Below are 18543 nucleotides of genomic sequence, written 5' to 3' on the forward strand. Positions count from 1 at the left end.
GTGACTTACAAAAGGAGGGTTATATGGAGCAACCGCTTGACTTCATTGTTCAAAGGGAGTCTAGGTAGGTATGTCATCTACGGACATCCTTTTATGGCCTTAAACAATCTCCTTGATCTTGGTTTGGAAAGTTTAGTTTAGTTGTCATGAAGTTTGGGCTAAGTCTGAGTGGAGTTGATCATTCAATTTTTTATCGCTCTAAATCTAGTTGTCACATTCTTCTGGTGGTGTATGTGGATGACATTGTTATTATTGGGGATGACGATGCGGGCATCATTGAGTTGAAATCACATCCCCAAATGACACTTTCAAACTAAGGATTTGGGTCACCTGAAATATTTTTTGGGTATTAAAAAGGCACGATCAAAGACTAGTATCTATAACTCAGAGAAAATATGTGTTGGATATGCCTGAAGAAATAAGGATGCTCAAATGCAAGCCATTAGATACTCATGGATGCAAATATCAAGTTGTTACTAGGAAAGGGGGAGTCTATTTTTTTACCTTGGGCGCTAACGCTGTTTAGTTGGCAAACTTAACTACCCTACAATCACTCGTCTTGATATTTCAATTGTAGTCAATGTAGTAAGTCAACTTCTGGATTCACCTTGTGACAACCACTAAGACGCAATGATCGTATCCTTCGTTATATTAAAGGTGCCCTTGGTCGTGGTATATTGTATAAAGATCATGGTCATAGCCAGATCGTGGGATACATTGATGCTAATTGGGTAGGCTCTCCTAGTGACAGACAATCCACATTTGGATATTGTGTATTTGTTGGTGGCAACCTAGTGTCTAGGAAAAAGGAAGAAACAAAGTGTTGTCACCAGATCTAGCACAGAGGCTTAATATAGAGCCATGGCGCTAGCAAGGTGTGAGTTGACATGGTTGAAACAACTAGTTGGGGAGTTTGGAGTAATTCAAATGAAGTTTATGCAGTTAATGTGTGACAATTAGGTTGCAATATATATTGCCTCTAACCTCGTGTTCTATGACAAAACCAGTACATTGAAATTGACCATCACTTTATCAGAGAAAAGTTTCTTTCTGGAGATGTTGTCACCACATTAGTGGGTTGTCATGACAAGTTAGCTGATTTGTCACTAAGTCTCTCAGAGGTACTCATGTGAGTTACATATACACAAAGCTAGGCATGTTCAATATCTATGCTCCAACTTAAGAGTGAGTGTTAAGATACATTTGTCTATGGTATCTCTACAATATAGTAACCATATATCTTGTTGAGATATGATTTATATATATTATCTCTATAATATAGTAACCATATATCTTGAGTTATATAGAATATATGTATGATATAGAGAATATATGTAGGATATATAATTTCCTTTTTTAGTAATCTAATTTCATGTATATAAAGGTTGTACATACCATTCAACGGTGAAGGGAAAATATACATCATTCTATCACATTAACCAATAAATATCTTAGGGAAATAGTGCACGATCCATCAATAACAAACATTGAAATAGAAATTAGTAACATAATCCATCCATACTTCACTATCCATCTTAATGAATCTTGAGGAACTAAATTGAATATTCTTCAAAATATTTTTAGGGAAAAAATATATCATGCACTAAGCTCATCATACCCATATCAGGATACATGAGAAGTCATGAAGTATGTTCTTACCATTCCCCATTTGAAAGAAAAGTCAGTCCATTGGGGGACAAGAAAGTTGCTGTTTCTCCAATAACTGAAAAAGGGGGAAAATACAGAGGGGGAGATATGTCCATTAGATAAATACAAAACTAACAAAGTTTTCACACAAGACAAAATAGAATATGTTGCAATTGTAAACAAAATATTACAGTGCACGTGAAGCAAAGGTACCAGATCCCCCACACCCCCTGCCCCCCCCCCCCCCCCCAAAAAAAATATATATATATATAAATAAATAAATAAATAAAATAAAAGCCAAAAAATTAAGTTAATGAAAGCTCTGCTGCTGAATTTTGGGGGTTTGGAATGGGTTTAGGAGGGGAACAACTTTCAATCATGAGCCTGCTTCCTTCTTCATACAGGTAGGCCCTGCCTAAGGAGAGGGCCAGCCAACAGGCCCTTCCAATTAATTTGAGTCCTAGAAAATGCAGCTCCATCTTTCTAAAGTGCTAAAGTCTCAAGAGTAATAAGCTCAGAAGCCCCAGTTCTGCTTCTTTCAGCCTGGGTCATTGTTGTTGAAGATAGGCTGCCTAACTACAGAAATGGGCTGGGCTTTTGATATAAGCTCCAACACTATTCCTTGCTTGAGTATTATGGGTTGGGACACTTCAAGGATGGGTCCTCTCCTGTTTTCCAGTGTTTTGATCTGTTTGAAGAACTCAGAGGTGGCAAGAGGACTGATTGGGCAGAGAAGATGGGACTGCTTTCGGTTGGCTCTTGTTTTGGGAGATGTCAGGGATCTGTCTATGCTACATATAGGGGTTTTTAACTTGGGGGATTTTGATGAAAAGAAGTTCCCAGGAGGAATGTCTATTGGTTCTGATCAGGATTTACCTTCCCTAAATCCCAGTTGCTACCCCTGGGTGGAAAGATCTTCCTCCATCATAGTACTTGCTCAGGTGGTTCTGCTCAGTGATAGATATGAGTTCTTAATCCAGAGTTGTTGTAGCAGAGTTCTGGGCCAAGATGCTTCCCTTGACTAGGACTCTCCAGAATGATTCATGTAGACATGAATGCTCAGGTCATCTTTGTTGAGTTATATGGTTTTAGTTTAGGGTTAATCCTATGATAGAGCCCATGGCCCATGGCCCATTGTATTTATATATATATAGGTGTATAGTCTATAGATTTAATTAAGTGGTTTTATACATATTAAAAGCTAGGTTTATTTCCTAAGCTTCACATGGTATCAAAGCCAAAACACAAACCCTAGTTTTTAATACAAACCCTAGCAGCCACCATACAAACCCTAGCCGCCGCCGCCCACATCACCGACGAACACCGTCGGTCGCGTCGCCATCGATCGCCGCAGCTTGCCGTGCCACCGCCGTCGCCACCCACTGCATTTCTACCGCGTGCGCTACTGGTCAACTGCGGTCTTCACCGTCCGGCCACTGATCACGCACACCACCACAGCCATTGCGTTTGCCGGCCTCCGATCTGTTGACTCGGAGGATCGTCGTCGTTGCCTGCCGCCATGCGCCGCCTCTCTCGCACTGTTCACAGAGACATTTTTGCTCCGATCTCTCTCACCAGTGCTTCGATCACAACGCCGTCTTCACCATTGGACTCGTCTCCTTCAGTCCATCTCAGCCCAGGTGGTTTCGTCGCCATCCGCGGCTGCCGGTCAAGGGCATCCGCCATCTGCCGTCGCTCCAGCGTACCTGTTCTCTGTGTTGGATCATCCAGCCTTTATTTTTTGGTTTATTTAACCCTTTGGTTTCAGATCTGTTGATCTTGTAGGGCTCCCTTTTATCCAACATGGCTGGTACTAGTAAATTTGGCTCATTTTATGGTATTTTGTCTCCCTCTCCAGCTATTGCTACTGAGAAGTTGATGGGTAGTTCCAATTACATCTCTTGGTCCAAGGCGGTTGAACTATGGTGTATGGGTCAAGGCTTACAGGATCATCTAACTACCAAGGTCGAGAATGTGACCACAAACAAACCCGAGTGGCAAAGAGCTGATGCTCTGTTGTGCAGTCTCCTGCAGCAGTCAATTGATCCCTCTCTTCATCCGATCTATACTAACTATACCACGTGCTGTGAATTGTTGGCTCAGGCCAAGGCGTTATACACTAATGACATTCAACACCTGTATTCAGTGGTGTCTAATCTGCTCAGTTTATGACAACAGGGTTTGACTCTTCCTGATTTTCTTAGTCAGATGGCCTCTATTAAAGCTGAATTTAACTCCTTGTTACCTGCTGGTAAGACTGTTGCAGCGGATCTAACTCCGCGGGATAAGTTCTTCATGGTGTGTACTCTTGCTGCCATTGATCCTGAGCTTGCTCTTGTTCGTGATCAGATTCTTGCTAGTCCTACTGTACCTACTATGGATGAAGTGTATTCTCGTCTTCTTCGGGTTTCATCTGTTCCTACGATGCCTCCCTCTTCTGCAGGTGATGATTCAGTCATGGCTTCTCAGGTTCAGAGTAGTGGCGACCAGGGCGGAGATCGTGGTAATCGGGGCAAACGCCCCAAGTGTAACTATTGTCACAAGTGGGGGCATACTAAGGAACAGTGTTATAAGTTGTATGGCCGCCCTCTTCGTGTTAATGTTGCTCATGATGATGGTTCTCGATCTGAGTCCTTTGATGGTCATCCACTGCAATCTGTCATTCTCACTGGGGCTGACTATGATGAGTATCTCAAGTATAAGACGTCCCAGCAAACCTCATCCACAGTTGCTTTTGTCGCCCACTCTGGTGATTCCACTGCCTGTCTCGCTCAGTCATCCTCTTTGGGACCATGGGTCCTGGACTCAGGTGCTTCTAACCATATCTCTGGTAATCCCCATTTGTTCTCTCATTTTACTAATTCTATTTCTTTACCTTCTGTAACATTAGCCAATGGGTCCAAAGCGGTTGCTAAAGCTATTGGCACTGCCAAACCCTTACCTTCTCTGCCTTTAGATTATGTCCTTTATCTTCCTCATTGTCCCTTTAATCTTGTCTCTGTTAGTAAACTTACGTGTGCCTTAAATTGTTCTATCACCTTTGATGATCATTCTATTACTATCCAGGATTGCGGTACGGGACAGATGATTGGCGTCGGATGTGAGTCGCAGGGTCTCTATCATCTTAACCTTCCTGCATTGCCTATTGCTTACTCGGTGACTGAGTCTCCTGCTCTTCTCCACAATCGTTTGGGACATCCTAGTTTGGCTAAGTTTCAGAAGATGATCCCCAGTTTATCTAGTTTGTTGCTTTTCATTGTGAGTCTTGTCAACTTAGAAAACAGTCTCGCACTTCTTTTCCAAACTATGTCAATAATCGGGCTGTGTCCCCTGTTTGCTTTAGTTCATTCTGATGTCTGGGTTCCTAGTCGTGTCGTGTCTGTTTTGGGTTTTCAATATTTTGTAACGTTTATCGACGATTATTCTCGTTGCACATGATTATATTTAATGAAAAATCGTTTTGAGTTATTCTCAATTTTTGAATCCTTTTGTGCTGAAATCAAAACGCAATTTCATACCTCTGTCCAAGTATTGCGCAGTGACAATGCCCCTGAGTATTTTTCTATTCCCTTTACTACCTTTATGTCTTCTCAAGGGATCTTGCATCAATCGTCTTGTGCATATACACCACAGCAGAATGGAGTTGTTGAGCGTAAAAACAGACATTTGATTGAAACTGCTCGCACTCTTATTCTACATCATCATGTCCCCTTTCGCTTTTGGGCTGAAGCTATCCTTGCTGCTTGCTATCTCATTAATAGGATGCCCTCATCGGTTCTTCAGCACCAGATTCCTCACTCTCTCTTGTTTCTTGATCAACCATTATATATTCTTCCTCCACGTGTCTTTGGTTGCATCTGTTTTGTCCATAATCTGTCTCCTAGTCATGATAAATTGTCTGCTCGGTCCATCAAGTGCATTTTTCTTGGTTACTCTCACCTTCAGAAGGGTTATCGGTGTTATTCTCCTGACACTCGCCGCTATTTTCTTTCGGCGGATGTCTCCTTCTTTGAGTCATCTCCTTTCTACTCTTCGCCTCATTTCGAGTGTCAACCCATTTTTGAGGCCATCCCTCTTCCTGCGAGTCCTCATGCTCCTATTCTCCCTGTTCCTTCTTCTACCCCATTGCAAGTTTATCACCGACGTCATCAGCCTCGGTCTCCTCTCGGTGGAGATGTTGCTCCTGCGCCTTCTCCCGCATCTTCTACTACTTTAGCGACTCCTGCTACCTCACATCCTGCTCCAATCTCTCCACCTACCGCGATCTTGCCTTCTGAGGATTTGCTTCCTATTGCCTTTCGGAAAGGTACCCGTTCTTCTCGCAATCCTCACCCCATTTATAATTTTCTTAGCTATCACCGTCTCTCGTCTCTTTTTTGTGCTTTGTGTCTTCCTTATCCTCTGTTTCAGTACCTAAAACTGTTAGTGAGGCACTTTCTGATCCGGGGTGGCGATAAGCAATGGTGGATGAGATGACTACTTTGCATTCCAATGGCACTTGGGATTTGGTTCCTTTACCCCCAGGGAAATCTCTTGTCGGCTGTCGGTGGATCTATACTATCAAGGTGGGTCCTGATGGGCAGGTTGATCGCCTCAAGGCTCGTTTGGTTGCTAAAGGGTATACTCAGGTTTATGGCCTTGACTATGGTGACACTTTTTTTCCTGTTGCTAAGATGTCATCTGTGCGTTTGTTTCTCTCTATAGCAGCTATGCGCCACTGGCCGTTGTATCAACTGGACATTAAGAATGCCTTGTTACATGGTGAGCTTCAGGAGGAGATTTATATGGAGCAACCTCCTGGGTTTGTTGCAGAGGGGGAGTCTGGGCAGGTATGTAAACTCCGTTGCTCACTATATGGGTTGAAGCAGTCTCCTCTAGCCTGGTTTGGTCGTTTCAGTGCTGTCATTCAAGACTTTGGTATGACTCGTAGTGAGTCTGATCATTCGGTTTTTTATACACACACATCACAGGGGAGGTATATATATTTGGTTGTCTATGTGGATGATATTGTTATTACCGGTGATGATTAGGATAGTATTATTCAGTTGAAGAAACATCTTTTCCATCATTTTCAGACTAAGGACTTGGGGTTACTTAAATACTTTCTTGGCATAAAAGTTGCTCAGTCCAATTCTGGTATTGTTATCTCTCAACGGAAGTATGTGTTAGACATTTTGGAAGAAACTGGGATGCTTGATTGTAAACCTATAGATTCTCCTATGGACCCTAATGTAAAGCTCTTACCAGGACAGGGGGAGCCTCTTGCTGATCTTGGAAGATACCGCAGGCTAGTCGAAAAACTTAATTATCTCACTATCACTCACCCAGATATTTCTTTCTCAGTCAGTGTTGTCAGTCAATTTTTACAGTCTCCTTGTGATAGCCATTGGGATGCGGTAGTCCGGATTCTCAAGTATATTAAGGGAGCTCCAGGTGGAGGACTATTGTATGAGGACAGAGGTCATACTCGAGTAGTCGGATATTCTGATGCTGATTGGGCAGGTTCTCCTTCTCACAGATGGTCTACTTCAGGATATTGTGTTCTGGTTGGAGGAAACCTAGCATCTTGGAAAAGTAAGAAGCAGGAGATTGTTGTTAGGTTGAGTGCCGAAGTAGAATATCGTGCTATGGCCTTGGCAACGTGTGAATTTATCTGGTTAAAACAATTGCTTCAGGAGCTCAAGTTTGGGGAGATATCACATATGAGATTAATTTGCGACAATCAAGCTGCATTACATATTGCTTCCAATCCAGTCTTTCATGAGAGGACCAAACATATCGAGATAGATTGTCACTTCATTCGAGAGAAGATTTTATCTGGCTGTATTACCACAGATTTTGTCAATTCCAATGACCAGTTAGCAAATATCTTCACTAAGTCTCTCAGGGGTCCTCGAATTGAGTATATGTGTTGCAAGCTTGGTGCATGTGATTTATATGCTCCAGCTTGATGGGGAGTGTTGAGTTATATGGTTATAGTCTAGGGTTAATCCTATGATAGAGCCTATGGCCAATTGTATTTGTATATATATATAGGTGTATAGTCTATGGATTTAATTAAATGATTTTATACATATTAAAAGCTAGGTTTATTTCCTAAGCTTCACAATCTTCCTATCCATTCTCGTCTGACTGTTTCAACAGATGCTTGGCTGTCCCTATTTGATTCATTGTCATGAATGTTGTTTGGTGGTCATTGAGGAGCTCAGATTTTAGTTTAGGTGTTGGTCTTGACTATTTTCTAGAAGAGCGGGTGCGCTGATTTGGGGTTGGATTTTTGAGTGTGTGGGAGGGGGTAGGGGTAGGAGTTACTTTGACCATCTTCCTAGGCACAAGTAATGGTGCACAAAGAGGACTTTTGAATTTATTATTTATTTAGTTTTTCTTATTATGGGGAGGGGACACCTTCATGAAGTAGGGGTCCTTAGGTTGCAACATTCAGTGTCTTTCTAAGAAGTATGGACACTTCTACCAATGTGTTGTGTCATGTTGGAAACAGAAACTTGGAAAATATTTTCAAGTGCCTATTAGGCACTCGTCCAAATATGTCTTAATGGTCTACATATAGAATTGGACACTACTCGAAAAATTTGGAGAAATACATTATGAGTTTTAAAGAGTGAGTTTGAAACCAATTATTTGGGGATATATAGAGTAATTCAGAGATGAAATCATTTAAAAAAAAATATCAAATTGAACTTCATCAATGAATTTCAACAATTTGTTAATTTTGACTACAGATTTTATATCTATTTTTTATGGACATACAAATAAAAAAAGAAAAGGAAAAAACTTCAATTGTTGCAAATAAGATGATGGAAAAATTTGAATTCCCAACCCAGAAATAATAAAATATTCTAAAAAGAAAGGTAAATGGACAGCAGAAAAAAGAAAAAAGAAACTTGTATGTGTTTACTCCCTCTCTCACATAGACCAATGTGTATGTCTAGTTTTGTATAATTGTAAGTAGTTAAAATAAAACGAAAATAAACAAACAGAAAAGACAGTTTGTGCTGGGAATTGCTGCAACTTACCAATGACCAACGTGATAATAAAATCAAATCGATTTTGACCATCCCTCCAATAGTTCTCAAACCCATATACATAAACTTTCAATGCCATTTCCACAACATAAACCCACCCTGCAAGACCAAATCCAAGTCAATGGATATGACAAGAAACTCAAAAAAGGGTGTTCCTAGAGCATGAGGCTCTCTACTTTGCACAAACCCTTGCTTTTCAAAGAGGTTTCTACAACTTGAACCTGTGACCTTTGAATCACACAGGAGCAACCTTACCGTTGCTACCAAGGCTTGCTCTCATGGAAACACAATAAAGGGAAGAAAAAAAAAGTAAAAACAGTATGGAAAAAGATAAGCACGAATCTAAGAAGACTATCAAATTCATAATGAAAGATTATCTTTACTGCTTTTATCAAAAGAATATTAGTTTAGGGAGTTGGTCCATTATATTATGCAGCCTCTTTTTGGTGTATAGCTAACATTTTGCTGTGATGGCTCTCATCCATGCCATATTGAGCCCATCCTCCATTGCTATTTTAATGCCTGTATGGAACTCTTGAATTTTGCACTAAATTTTTCATAGATATAATTTTATTCACCTACCACAAGAAAGGAGGAAAAGGGTTAAACTCCAAACATAAATCAATATCCACTCTTTCACTTTTCATAGCAATAAGTTTTACTCATGGAGGCTAGATATTATCACCATTAGCAGGTCAAGACCCCAAGTTACATTATTGTTCTTGATTTTTACATTTCAGTGTCTTATCCACCTTTTCATTCAATTTGAAGCCATCATCACCATCTTGGAGAATAAAAAATGCCAACTTATCCATCAATGAGGAAGGTTTTCTCACATGTCAATTTTAGTTGTTGCTTTGGACTAGGAAGCTTCTTGCAGTTTTAGGAAACTAGAACAACAACAATTACATACTAAGGCCTTATCTCATTATGTGGGGTTGTTTTCATGAACTCTAACTTGCCAGTCATTTCTATCTTTTGTAAGGCTCTTATAATTGATATCATATCCAAGTGTCTCCCACCAAGTTTTTATTGGTTTTCCTCTACCTCTTTTACTAGAAATTTGTTATGTTCCATTCCATCAACTCTCCTCACAAAAGTTTCTATTGGTCTTCTTCTCACATGATCAAACCATTTTAATTGTATCTCACACATTTTATTTTCAACCTTGACCTTCTAAAATGACCTCATTTCAAATTTTATCTTTTCTTGTATAACTACACATCCATTTTTAATATCTTCATCTCCATTATGCTTGCATTTTGCACATGTTAGTGCTTCAATACCTAACATTCTATGCCTACAACAAAGTTGATTTTATAGTTGTTGTATGAAATTTTCTTCCCATAACTAACATTCTATGCCTACAACAAAGTTGATTTTATAGTCATCGTATGAAATTTCTTCCCATATTTGATGGAATCTGCTAGGGAGAGCAAAAGTAAGGTTAAACTGAACTAATCGAACCGAACCGATTGAACTTGTCAGTTCGGTTCGGTTTTTTTCTTGCATCGGTTTGGTTCGGTTAATTTTTCTCAAAAGTTCGATTTTCAATTCGATTTTTTGGTTGGAATAACCAAATCAACTGAACTTTAAAATGATGTTGTTTTGATGTTTATAAAACGACATCGTTTTCTTCGATTTTGTGTGTTTTCTATTAGTTATTTTGGTTTTCTTCAGTTTTTTTGCGTTTCTTCGATTTAATCAGTTTGGTTCGGTTTATATGGCTTGATACGGTTTTTTCGGTTATCGATTAGTTCAATTTTTTAGGTTAATTGGTCGGTTCAGTTCGATTTTGCTCTCCAATTCGGTTTAATCGGTTAGTGGTAAATGAATCAACTGTTTGCACACCCTTGAATCTTGCTATCACTTAAAATGCCAGATGCCTTTTCCCTTTTAACCGTCTTGCCTTAATTCTATGAAAACAACCTCATTACTTTCCCCATCTTTTTGGATGATTGATCCGAGATATCTAAACTAATCTCTTCTTGGTATGATTTGATCTTTCAGTCTGACCATAACATCATCTACACTTATATTTTTACTAAACTTGCATTCCATGTATTTGGTCTTCAATCTACTCAACTTAAAATCTCTAGATTCTAAAATGTTCCTCCATATTTTGAACTTGGCATTCACACCTCCTTTTGTCTCATCCACTAATGCATGTTAATGCAAATAGCATATACCACTTCACCTTTGCTTGGATATTTTTAGTGAGTTCATCCATTATTAGCACAAACAGGAAAAAGGCTTAATATAGATCTTTGATGTAATCCCATTGTAATATAATATCATATATCATATACTATAACATAATAAAATATAAGATATTATAAATGATATAGATTATATATTATATTACATATTATGTGCAATAGATCATATATTATTATATTATAAAAATATATGATATATATTATTGTTGGCAATTGGATTTATCAGTTGATTTATTTCATTAATGTTTTGAGTTGTTGTAATCTAGTAGGGGTCCTAATTTATAGGAGAGTAATCAACTCCTATACATTAGGAGAATTGTTAGGAGGTTGAATAGTCTTAGAATTCTCAAGGATTAGGAGTATGTGTGTTATAAATAAGATTGTATTAATTAGTTTTGGTATATGAAAGATTAATTTTTGTTCTCTCACAATTATAAATAAATAAATTCAATGATATCTTTTATTAAGGATTTCAACATAATTTATAATATTTTATGATTTTATAACAATTTAAAATGATTTTATAATATTTTATAATTTATAGATGAGTTAGGGATTTGTCTTGGAAATTTTGGGTTTTAGTGAGGGCATTTTGGTCTTTTTCTTTCAACAAAAGCTTTTTTTTTTTTTTTTTTTGGGTAGCTTATAATCTGCCCAAAAAAAAATAAATAAAGCTACCACCCTGCTAGCTTGATTCTCCTATAATTCCTACAACTTTGAACATCTTATTCTTGTAAATAGGCACTAAAATGCTAATCCTCCACTCATCTGACATCCTTTTTGATTTAAGGATCATGATAAATCATTTTATTAACCAAAATATACCCTTTCTTCCCATGCATTTTTAAGCTTCCATTGGTATTATCTTGTTCAACTATTCTTCATCTTTTCAATGCTTCTTGTTGTTTTTTTATTTCTCATTTGGACATATACATTTATTAAACATATCATTTCTATCTTCTTCAAAGTTACTAAGATGCCTCAACATAATAATTGTTCCTCTACCTTCATTGAATAACATTGATAAATACTCCTTCCATTCTTCCTTGATTGTCCCCACATTCACTATTACTTTTCAGTTTTTGTCTTTTACGCATTTCACTTGGCTCATATCCTTTGTTTTTCTCCTCCTTACTAGCTAGTTTATGTCTTACTTTTTGGTTTTTGTCTTTTATACATTTCACTTAGCTCAAGTTGGTATAAATTTTTACAAGCTTTTGACTTCGCTTCAAGAACTTCCTTTTTTGCTTCTTTTTTGGTCAAACTACACCTCTTCCAGTTTTCTTCTTTATGAAATTTTTAGAAAGTCTTGTAACAAGCTCTCTTATTTCTGATTTTCTCTTCTACCTTTTCATTTCATCACCAAGACTCAAGACTCTTTCTGATTTGGAATCTTTTCCCTTCTACTCTCTAGAACAATCTCTATGGCATTTCAAATAGCAGTAATCATTTCACTTCACATTTGGTTTGCCTCTCCTTCAACGGTCCAATCTCTTATACCACACATTTTCCTCAAAATAGTTTGTTTTTCACCTTTTTATCCCACCACATGAATTCTTAGGCTTCGTTTTGTATCATTTTTTCTCCATTTTTAACATGGGACATCAATGACCATAAGTCTATGTTGAGTCGTCAAGTATTCTCCCAGTATTACTTTACATTCTTGAAAGAGGCCTCTTCTCTTATAAGAAAATAGTCCATAAGAAAATAGCCTATTTGGGTAGTTGATACGACTTTTTTATATGTGATTAATTTCCATCCCATTTTTTAAACCTAGTGTTGGCTATGATTGGCTCATATGCTGTGGCAAAATCCAAAATAGCTTTACCTTCATTATTTATTTCTCCAAATTCATAAACTCCATGAACATCTCTTTATTGATCCACTTCTCTACCCAGATTACTATTTAAGTCACCTCAATAATAATCTTCTCACCACTAGGCATTTCTTGTACTAACCCCTTTAAATCTCTCCAAAATTTTGCCTTCATCTTCTCTTCTAGCTCAACTTGAGGTGCATATGCACTAACAATTTTCATGAAGTTATTCAAAAAATTTATAATGGTTCAAACAAGAGGAAAATATTATAGAATAAATAAATTGGATCTCAAATATCCATGGTGTGAAACGAAAAGCAAGCAATCAAACTGGCAATAAACTCAATGAACTCTTTATTTATCATGCATATACTTAAAATGCATTAAGAAAGTTAAATCATTGATACACTACGAGTTAGAGACATGGTTAAGTCCTTACCAAAGACAAACTCTACCTTTTGCCAAAATTCTTGGCCAGAGTTATTCTCTATATCAAGCTGCAACACAACCACCATCAAATATTAATGAACTCAAATTAACACTTCTCAAAGAAAAAATAATAATAAAACAAAAACCACATACTCTGCAACAAAGAAAATCAGAAGTCTAAACAAGCATGAGAATGTGGCTTTTAATTAACATGATAATAAATTTAGTTTCAAGTTAGCTAAAGTGGAACCTAGCTGGATTCCTATTTACAGCCAATCCTAAACCCAGATAAAACGAGGAGGATTGAGCTAGGAAACTGGTAGCCAGCATAAACTCATTGGATCAAACAACATGAGTTCTAGACAAATCCCGAAAGGGGGATTAAGGCATGATATGTTGTTGTTGTTGTTAGGTAAAGTGGACTAGATCCAATCAATTGAAGCAGCTATAGATGCCTAAATTGTCCCATCAATCCTCTACCTGTTCATCCAAAATAGCAAAGGATCTTACTTCTATAAGTAGTCTCAATAGTTTTATGTCAATGCCCCATAAAAGAGATAATGAAAAACAGAATAATATTTTAATCCAATTTTTTCTAGTAAGCAAAGGAATCACTGATGGAGTGCCAATATAATGAAGTGCAACCTTATAAAGTGGAAGCATGAATCATTCAAAAACCTGCATCAATAGGAATACACAAGTCCATAGATGTCAGGGTTGATGTACCACCCATGGGACCATGAATCAGGACAAATGTCAAAATTCATGGGTCGTTTTCAAACCAGGTTGCTCTGGGTTGCAAATTGGATTGCCATTTTTGGTGATCCAAAGTTTCAAGAAGAAGCAAACTGGTAATGTCGCAGGAAGGAAACTACAATGCAGCTTAAACAACTAATGTCACAAACAAGAAGAAAATTACAGTGATCATCACGGAAGACCTACCAAAAAGAAATGAGATCATCGCAGAAGACTTACAAAAAAGAAAATTAAAGTGATATATTTGTTTCTCTGCTTATGATTTGGTATGTTCTATTTGTGATGTTTTTAGCACTTCTTGTGCTTGTTTTGTACTTGCTATAATATTAGTGTGTTGGACGATTTTGCACTTTTGTTAGCTATTGAAGGATTGCCAAAGCAACTGAGGCTAAAATTAAAAAGCGAAAAAAAAAAAAGCTTTAAGCTTAATAAAAAAATCAATTTTTTGAAGGAATAACAAAATATATAATTTAGTTAATATAAATTTAATATTGACCCCAATAAATATTCAAAACATACCATGACACCAAAAGGCATACCAACTAAGCCTACCATGCTATGTTACCTACCTCGTTCCCGACCCCTAGCATATCGCTATCCTGGCAGCCATGCACAAGTCTTGTTAAAAATTAAAGTTAATTTTTTTTGATAATTCCTGAAGTATTTATGATGGTGTGCCTGTCTTTCTGTTCTCAAGGTATCTTGATGATATTAACTGGTGATGCAGTCCCCAGGAAAATTATTAGATGGTTTCTATGAGTGTTTTTCAAGGTCTTTATTGTATTTACTTCCTATGTCTAGATAGTTCTATTGTGTCCATTAATAGGATGGTCTAGTATGTTTTTGGGTGGTCTTAATTCTATACGTACTTCCAGTTAAATCATATTAAGAGTTTGTTTTTGTTGAGTTATCGTCCCTTCGATTTTTTACATGGTATTAGAGCCAAGTTGTGGTAACTTGGTACAGGTCTAGATTGTGGGTGAAGTAACTCAGTGCTCTTACTATGGATACTAGTGGTCGTGTAGTTGGACTTGGTATGGAGTTATTAAACCAGTCCAATTATCTGGTGTGGAAGTCATGCATGGAGTCTTATCTCCTCAGTGAAGACCTGTGGGAAATTGTGGGTGGTGATGACACCAGTCTTCTAGAAGACAACGACACAAATGTTGAGATGCTCAAATAGTGGAAGCAAAAAAATGCTAAGGCAGAATTTGCACTGAAGAGGTTAATATCCTCAAGGGTGTTTGAGCACATTTCTCGATGTACCTCTACAAGCTCAATTTGCTAGACTCTTGATCAGTTATTCAACAAGAAGAATGAAACTCGTTTGCAAATGCTTGAGAACGAGTTGGTGAATGCGAAACGGGGGGGTCTTCGATTTTGCAGTATTTTTTGAAAGTGAAGACATGATGCTCGGAGATTAACCTTCTAAATCCAGAGGAATAGATTTCGGAGGCTCAAGTAAAGCAGTCTATTATTCGGGGATTATGTCCCAAATATATACCTTTTGTTACGTCAATCCAGGGATGGGTTCAACAACCATCATTGGAGGAGTTTGAAAACCCTTTGTCTTCACAGGAGTCCTTGGCTTTGCAGATGGCTGGAGTTAAGATCTATGAAGGAACTGGGAATGCTTTCATTACTGGGAGGCAGCCAAAATCTAAAGGAAAAGCCAAGATGAAGTTTACAGCTAAGAAGGATGAAGCTGTGGCAGATTCTTTCAAGGAACATAAGAAAAACTTCAAGTGCTACCAGTGTGGGAAGCTTGGCCATTTTAAGAAGGATTGCCGTGTAAAGTTAAAGGAAGGCAATATGGTGGAATCCAGCATCTCACATGAAGACAAAGAATGGGAAAACTGTTTCATGGCCAAGACTACCTCTACATGTGAAATGGCGTCTAAGACCTTTAACAACAGGTGGATTGTCGATTCTGGTTGTAGTCATCATCTAACAGGAGATGAGAAGCAGTTTTCTGATTTGCATTGGCATAAAGGAAAAGAAGCCATAACCACTACAGATAATACTTGTCATCATGTCAAGAAGGAAGGTACTGTTATCAACAATAGTGGTGGTGAGTCAATCACGCTTAATAGCGTGTATCATGTTCCGGGGTGAAAAAGAATCTTCTTTCGGTGGCAAACGTGGTTGATTCCAGTAATTATGTTTTATTTGGTCCACGAGATGTGAAGTTTCTACAGAATATTAAAATGTTAGAAGCAGATGTGGTTCGCACTGGTACACGCGTAAATGATTTATATGTTTTATCAGCTTCAAGCACTAATGTTGAGAAGATGAATAGCAATGACAATGCTTCTCTTGGGCATGCAAGACTTGGGCATATTAATATGACCAAATTGAAAGTTATGACACAGAAGAATCTAGTTGAAGGTCTTTCCAATTTGACCAGCTTTGATGATGGTAAAATCTGTGAAGGTTGTCAATGTGGGAAATCTCACAGGCTTCCATTTGACAAAGCTATTTCACGGTCCAAATCTCCTCTGGAATGGATTCATAGTGACTTGATGGGTCCAACTCGAACGGCCTCGTATATGGGATTTCATTATATGTTACTCTTCGTTGATGATTTTACTAGATTTACCCGGGTTTTTTGTTAAGCACAAGACAGAGGTGCTATCCAAGTTTCAGGAGTTCAAGTTGACTGTGGAAAGTAAACTAAGCAGGAGGATTAAAATTTTGAGGACTAATAATGGAGGCGAATTTACATGAAATGAGTTTTTCTCTTTTTGTCAAAAATATGGCATAAAGAGAGAATTATCTTGCCTGGAGACGCCTTAGCAGAATGAGTGGCAGAGCGGAAAATCAGGCATCTTATGGAGACATGCAATAGCTTGCTGCATGACAAAAATCTGCCTAAGGCTCTATGGGCAGAGGGCATTAAATGTGCTGCTTATGCAATCAATTGGACGCCACAGACCAAATAATATGAGATCTCCTTAAGAGCTACTTTATGGGGAAAAGCCAACTGTCAAGCATCTCAGAATTTTTGGATACATTTGCCACATTCATGTGCCAGAGTCCCAGAGGAGTAAGCTGGAAGCAAAAGCCAAGAAATGTATATTTGTGGGCTACGATGAGCAAAGGAAGGGCTGAAGATGTATGGATCCCTTGACACAAGTGTGTTGTTTCACGTGATGTTGTTTTTGACGAAATCTGTTCTTATTATGGCTGTAATGAAGTTCCACTCAAGCATGGAGGTTCTGATTTCTCTAAGTATGAGGTAACAAGCTTACCGTTGTTATCCTATGATGAAAATCATTCAGAACAGGTGCAAACTGATAGAGGGGGTCCTAACTATCAGAATGATTGTCAAGAGGCCAGTGTTGAAATATTGGCTAACCAGCGACCGAGGAGAACAAATGTTAAGCCAGCTCGATATAGAGATGAGAATTTTATCACCACCTACTCTTGTCTCTTTTCAGGCCCAGTTGATGAACAAGAACCTACGTCATATGATGAGGCTAAAGGCATAAAAGAGTGAGAGGTTGCCATGGAGGAAGAAATGAGTGCTCTCATGAAGAACAAAACTTGGAACTTGGTCCCAAGAACTGAGAACCTTGAGCCTATTTCATGTAAATGGGTGTGCCGAATCAAGAGGAAAGCTGATGTAAGTATGGAAGATTTAAGGCAAGGCTAGTTGCTCGAAGTTTCTCTAGAAGTACGGAATAGATTATGAAGAAACCTTCAGTCTAGTGGCTAAGATGACGTCGGCACGAACTATTTTAGCTTTGGCAGCTTGTTTTGGTTGGAAAATTATGGCAGCTCCAAAGACTCTTTTATCTGATCCTCGGCCTTATTGTGCTATGATTAGGAGTCTCCTCTACTTGACCATCACAAGGCTTGATATTGCATTCTCGGTTGGGTTGGTTAGTTGATTTGTGCAAGGACCTCGGAAACCACACTTGGAAGCTGTGAAGAAAATTTTAAAATATATTAATTCTACTGTTGACATGAGCTTATTGTTCAAGAATAGAGTTGATTTTTCTTTCCATGGTTTCACGGATGCTCATTTTGAGGGAGACCCAGATGATAGAAGATCTACAATTGCCTATATTTTTTTATGTGCAGACACAAGTATTTCTTGGTGTAGCAAGAAGCAAGATGCGTTGCCCTTGTCAACTACTGAGGCAAAGTATAAAACTTCAGCTCATGCAGCTCAAGAATGTGTTTGGCTTCAAAGACTTTTAGAAGATCTCTATATGCCTATTAACAAGCCAATTCCTCTACATGGAGATAATGAAAGTGCTATTAAGCTTGCGAATAATTTGGTTTCCCATGCAAGGACAAAGCACATCGAGCTTGAACACCACTTCATTCGAGAAAAGTTACTAGACGGTACGATTGATGCTGTGGAGATCAGAAGCAAAGAAAATATTGCTGATATTTTTAAAAAATCACTCTTGAAGGGTCTGTTTGAGTTGTTGCGATCAAAGCTTGGGCTAATATCAAAAAAATTACTTTAAGGGGGAGTGTTAAAAATTAAAGTTAATTTCTTTTGATAATTCTTGAAATATTTATGATGGTGTGCATGTCTTTTATGTTCTCAAGGTATCTTTATGATATTAATTGGTGATGCAGTCCCCAAAAAAATTATTAGATGGTTTCTATGAGTGTT

General features: G+C 38.0%; 1 protein-coding gene across 2 annotated transcripts in view; it reads right to left on the reverse strand.

Annotated features, from left to right (window-relative positions):
• Positions 1–18543, reverse strand: part of LOC127791958 (two pore calcium channel protein 1A) — a 145681-nt gene that overhangs the window by 19300 nt on the left and 107838 nt on the right. For both annotated transcript variants that reach the window (XM_052322193.1, XM_052322194.1), the window contains exons 14-16: positions 13165–13222; positions 8682–8789; positions 1660–1723 (exon numbers count right to left, since the gene is read on the reverse strand). In XM_052322193.1, coding sequence (XP_052178153.1) covers positions 1660–1723; positions 8682–8789; positions 13165–13222 — 230 coding nt within the window. The remainder of the gene's footprint in view (positions 1–1659; positions 1724–8681; positions 8790–13164; positions 13223–18543) is intronic.

The sequence above is a fragment of the Diospyros lotus genome, chromosome 15 (assembly GCF_014633365.1).
Source record: "Diospyros lotus cultivar Yz01 chromosome 15, ASM1463336v1, whole genome shotgun sequence".
Lineage (NCBI taxonomy): Eukaryota > Viridiplantae > Streptophyta > Magnoliopsida > Ericales > Ebenaceae > Diospyros > Diospyros lotus.